At 42.9% G+C, this 6,081-nt stretch overlaps 1 gene segment (V, D, J or C); it reads left to right on the forward strand.

The window, feature by feature from the left end:
* Nucleotides 1–1,216: 1,216 nt before the first annotated feature.
* Nucleotides 1,217–1,811, forward strand: LOC132403658 (immunoglobulin lambda variable 3-9-like). The segment is given in 2 exon segments: nt 1,217–1,271; nt 1,351–1,811. Coding segments are annotated over 2 exon segments (507 nt in total).
* The last annotated feature ends 4,270 nt before the right edge of the window (nt 1,812–6,081 follow it).

The raw sequence follows: 6,081 nt of genomic DNA on the forward strand, positions 1-6,081 counted from the left end.
GCCCGCTCCTCTGATGCCTGCTCTATACAGCTGTCTCCTTTAAACTCATTTCGCTGTTATGAGGCACCTTATCGAACACTTTACGTAAATCCAGCAATTCAACATCCGCCTATTCCTCTCTATCTCCTGCGCTCGTTATATTCGCAAAAAAACTCCGGTAAGTTTGCCAGCAGGATCTTTGTCTGCGCGATGGATCAACTTAATGGAAATAAAGTCTTGTCTGGCTTCCAGCCGGGTACAGTTATCGATTATAACCGACGTTTCGATGACGAACTCTTCTATCTTCATCATGGAAAATGGCAGACTGGTCGTCGTAACTTCGGTTAATATCGAAACTTGTACTCGGCTGGGAGCCCGGGAACAGATTATTCGTCATAAACTCTGGGAAACACTGCTCCTTTTCACCTTAGGGGAAGTTTATCAGAGGGAGAATACAAAGTGTACAACACATCCACAGACTTTCCAGGTGTTTCACAGCAGTGGTCTCACGTTCAAACAGACAGCAGACCTAGCGTGTGGGTGGAAAGGCGGGTGTAGTGGGTCTGGTAGCGGAGAGATTTATTTGGATAGTGAGGTGATGATGCCAGTGTCCACGGAGCGGAGGATCAGCCACCTATGAAATAAAGGAAATTTTGGTTTAGTAATTTCAACCGGCTTTAGTTAATCGGACTAGTTAGGGGGAAAGAACGCTGTTTGTGTTAAATCTTCACGTAGAATAATTCACAGGGAACAAGGGATCCGTGGTTTTATTGAAACAACCACTGCAATAATCACCAACTAATGCATTTCGTCCTTTCACTCATCAATGCTTGCGGATTCTTGCTGTGCGCCAATTGGAAACAGCTGCCTTGCTTTTCAACGGTCACCCAAGGAACTCAGCTGGGTCGGGCAGCATCTGCATCGGAGGGAACTGTCGCCGTTTCAGCTTGAAACCCTGCATCAAGAGGCCTGTTGACTCTTGACTGTTCATTTCCCTCCATCGATGCTTCCTGGCCAGCTGAGTTCCACTGCGTTGATTAAGATACACAGAATTGTATCTTTGCTTTTTGCAGCAGCGTTTAGAACCGAAAAGAAACTCGTTCTCCGTGCACTGAGATATTTCAGCCAATCGCAGTCGCTCGAAAGCTGACACAACTGGTGAAGACGACGAGGAGCGGAAACCCGCTTCATTTCCCCGAGCGACCCATTTCATCTTGTCCATTTCGCCAAGCGCCAGAGTTTGGCCATGGGAGTGGGGACTGCGGCGCTGCCGGTGTTCCTGGCATGCTTCTGTGAGTACTTTCAGTTTGGTTCATTTTAAGGTTCATTTTCTCTCAGAGCCCCAAAGTAACTGTGATCTTCATTAAACAGGTGGCTGCCTTTCCCAGTCTGTGTTCCAGTCCAAGATATCCATCACCAGAGGCGTAGGCAAGACGGCTCGCTTTCGCTGCAACATTAACACGGACGACTTTAGAAACACTTTAGTACATTGGTACCGAGACGTCAGGAGCCTCGGCTTACACCGCATCCTGTATGTCCAAGCCAACTCAAAAGCAGTTTGGGACAAGGGTTCAACAGACAGATTCGTTGCCGAAAATTTGGAAAAGGATAAGGCAAGCGTGCTGGACATAAGGGACATCGAGAAAGGGGACGCGGGGGTTTACTACTGTGCGATCTGGGACAGCACGGCGAAGCGGCACCACAGGAGCCCAGAACAAATACCCTGTGCCCAGGTGAGAGTGACTCCAGGTCGCGGCAGATTAAAGCAGCAGATCCGCTTCGACCCGAACAGGCTTAATGCCGCCTGGACACATGATCAGCGCTGCGGCTAATGGGTCCGGGCGCAGCGGGAGTAAGGGAGACCGGAGACACAGAAAGTGCAGACTCTAGTATCTGGAGCAACAAACTATCTACAAGAGGAACTCAGCAGGTTGAGCAGCATCTGTGGCCGAAATGCACTGGGTCAAAACATTGCCTCAAGACTCATTCCCTCCCCCTCTGTTCCTCCAGCAGATTATTTGGTCTTGGGAGAAACAGTGAGATGTACTTCGCTGGGAACACCTGCTCGGCGCTTGTGGTTGCCCGCACTTTCGTTTACGAAACTCTCTACACCTTGCTTTCAATTGTTCCAAGAGCATCAGAAATCCCGGGGCTGAGGATGCCCCTCACAAAGAGTGAATTCATTGACTAAAACCACGGGAGAAAACCTATCGCAGCATCTCACCTACATTTAGATTGCACAAGAAGGGTGAAGTTCCCTGATCAGCTTTGAGAACTGTTTGCATAGAATTGTGTCGGATGGCTGTTAGCAGGGCAGGCAGCCTCTGTGGAGCAAGACTCAAATGGAGGGCTGAGCAAAGAGGATATCTCTGGGGGTGAAGTCGAGGTTGCATGGTGATGAAGTTATCTCGCACATCTCGCGCCAGCACCAGTTGAAAGACACGGTTTCTTACAACTCCGATGTGTCCTTCGCTGTTTTCGTCGTGATCTGCCTCTCTAATCTCCATCTTTAACTTTAAACTAAATGTGCTTGTCAACACGTGCACATGTATCCCCCTGCCCCACCTTATGAGATGAGGGAGTAGTTTGTTACACAGCATGTGGTCGCATCTAGGACCTAAAGCTTGTGGGTGTGACGAAGGCAGGTTCCACTGTGGCTTCAACAATAATGGGATAAATAAATGCAGGCGAAAAATGCAAAAAAAAAGCATGGGGCAGGAGGTGCAATTAGCTAAATGTTCTGGTGGAGAATTGGCATTGACACTGACACTTTACGTTGAATGATCCCCTCTCTGTAATTCTTCTATAACACTACCAGAGGTATTCCCTTTGCTTGATCTACTCACAACTTTGCCATTGTTCCCATTGAAATATCTTTAACTTGAAACATTAACAGCTTCTCATTCCATAGTTGTCACCTGACCTGATGACACACACAAACACATTCTCTCTCTCCCCCCCCCCATTAATCTTTAAACTCCTTTATCTGTACTGACGGTTAATTTACAGTGTCCACATTACTCACTGGTATGGCTTTAGGCTGTGAGGGAAATCCACTTACGCAGTGGGAAACAACACAGTTACAGGGAGAATATGCTAAATCCACACAGACTGGAGGTCAAGGTCGAAACTGAAACTGTGAAGCAGCTATACTATCTGCTACATAGCCTAAAAATGATTCTCTAATTTTGGTACATTTAGCACAATTCACATTCAGCTTTCGTCTTAACTAGTTGACAAAATAAAACAATGATTGAAGTTTGCTATGTTCAGTTTAGCTGATAGATGGCACTCCATAATCATTATTTCAATGTTTCTTTCTCCAGAACTGCCCTGCACCAGTCATTATTTGTAATTTTTACTTCATTCAGAAGTTAGTTGTAATAAGTATGACTTTTTTCAGCACAGACCAGAAGCACTTAATGGCTAAAGGTGAGTACTATGTGGTTTACAGGTTGCCATCTACCCACCCTCAACCGTCTGGGAGCTTTCCATGGTCCCATCAATTTTAAATTCAGCTTTTCTGCTAATTCAGTTCCGTATTAATACAGTCCAGAACTTCACACTTAACTCTGACTCAGCACCACCAACTCAGTGCATTTCCATCACTTTCATCTTTCACTGTCTTCATGTCTTTAGATTTCCTCTATGATTCCCTGGCAGAAAGTCCCGTGACCGCAGCATTCACTGACTCCACTCCCTGCTTCTACCAGTGCAGCTTTTGACTCCCCCCTTCCTTCTCCTGCCTCACATTATTCGGTGGCAGTTCCTGCAGTAAGTAATTGCTACAGGCTGATGGTGTTTCAGCTAAATGGTTGATAGTATGCATGTTACCCACTGGGCTCTGCTCAACTGACTGTAATATGAAAAACACCAATCATTGTTTAGCATCATCTGGCTGCTGCAGTTGCAATTTAAATCAAAGATCTACGTTCAGGCCTGGGACCACCAACATCCGACCTGGTCTGGAAATATAAATGAATTGCTTCCACACTGAGAAAGAAGTGACTTCTCAAAACAAGTCAAGTGATCTTTTTTATGCAGTTTCTGAAAATCTGAAACAAAATCTGGAAATGCTGAAAATACCTTCGGAGAGAAATAGTCAATGTTCAACGCAAGATTTTACATGGACATAAGAGCCCAATGAAATATGATTCCTTTTCACTTATACAAAAGAAAACACCATCAAAGCTCTTAAACTTGTAACATTAGTACCAGAGTTCACCAGAGCCTGACTTCAGATTGTAGTAGGCACGTGTTCCTGTTGAATGCTAGTTTGGGGTAACAAATAGAATATAAGTTGAAAATTAGGTTTTTGGATGGGACTGTATGTTTTCAGCATGGATGTTTCAAATATTGTGCAAAGGTCCAATTAATTTAATGTGGTCTGCCAGAGTCGTGGCATATGTAACACATTGCCAAAAACATGCAACTAAATGCTGTTCAGAGCAGATATAGCCTCAACTATTCAGAAAGAAAATTACACACGTTAAAGGTGATTATGGAATCATACATGCTGGGCATTAGATCCAATCTACACATGCCCAGTGCCATTGGTTGGAAGAGATTAAATTGAAAGCAATTGTCAGTGTTGTTGTTGCTGTTGCTTGTGTTCAACTGAATATGGTGGGCATGCCATATTGGCTGAGGAATGTGTGGCAAGTTTTGCGGGCGTTCCAGTACATCCTTAAATTTTGTGAATGGTTAACGCAAACAACAGGTGTCACTGTATGTTTTGCTGTACATGTGATAAAGAAATGAATCTGAATTTGAATGCTAATAGTTTTAATGGCAGAAATATTCAAGGATGGATCACTACAGGCATGATTAGACTCAAAAATATCTAAATAAAACCTACTAAAATAGCCAAATGTTCACATGGCATTATATCATGGTTGCTGGGAAGTACACAGTACCTGAGTATTTTTTCTTCTAATCTAGTATAGCAAAATAGGGATTGAGTTTGGAAGAATACTTGGAAAATGTCAGAAAAAAACTTATGATAGTCTTACGTGCACTTGCTGCTGGATATCATAATCTTTTGGAAAAAAAAACAACTTTAGAATGTGATTTGTCTCAGTCTGACTCGAAGCAACAATGGTTTAGGAAGGATGTTGACTTGCCAATACAAGAGTATTATCAGAAGCAGAGGCAAGAATTGCAGAAATTGGAGATAATCGAGGGCCAAGGATTAACTTTATTCACCATATACATTTGCATGTATTAGGAATTTGCTGTTGGTCGAGGTACAACATGCAACAAAAACAACATTTAATAATTACAAAAAATAAAGCTAGAGGTTAAAAGACGAATATGGAATAAACTGTGCACAAATATATAGTGTACATACCAACATTCATCTGCGATGTAAGCATCATTATAAAATGTGGCTTAAAGCATCTACAGTGCAGTGCAGTGATCGGCTATGTACAATGGTTGATCCGATTAACAGCCTGGAGGAAGAAACTTTTAAGATGATGTGCAGTCTTTGTTGTTTAGCTCCAGAGCACCAGCCATTAGCAAATGTGTTTGTCTGTGGAGGGTTTGAACCCTTTCTATTTTGGATAGGACATGGTGAATATAGAAGTGCCTCCTCAGATGCAAAATATTGATGCTCTCAACCCAACAAATACTGTATCCAATAGGCTTCAGAGATGATGCTGAGATTGCCAGTTTATATTTTAAAAGAGGTGTTGAGAAAAGAAGAAACATGTTGATTTTGCAGATGCTGTCACAAAAATTATCTGCCTGGTGTCAGCATCTGGACTTTTACACATGAGCAGAACTCAGTGCTTGAGGAACAGCTTCTTTCCCTTCACTATCAGATTTCTGAATGGATAATGAACCCATGAACACTGTCTCAGTATTTTCCCTTTTTTTGCAATAGTTATTTAATTTAGTTTATCTTTTTTATATGTAGTTCTTATTGTAATTTATAGTTCTTATTATGTATTTCAATGTACTGCTCCCACAAACCAACACATTTCATGACATATGCCTGTGATAGTAAACCCAATTCTGATTCTCAGATGGATCAATGTGAAATAATTTCCATGGAGATAAAGGTCGGGGTTTGATTAATGCAGATGTTGCAGTTCCGAT

This window comes from Hypanus sabinus, chromosome 1 (assembly GCF_030144855.1).
Source record: "Hypanus sabinus isolate sHypSab1 chromosome 1, sHypSab1.hap1, whole genome shotgun sequence".
NCBI lineage: Eukaryota > Metazoa > Chordata > Chondrichthyes > Myliobatiformes > Dasyatidae > Hypanus > Hypanus sabinus.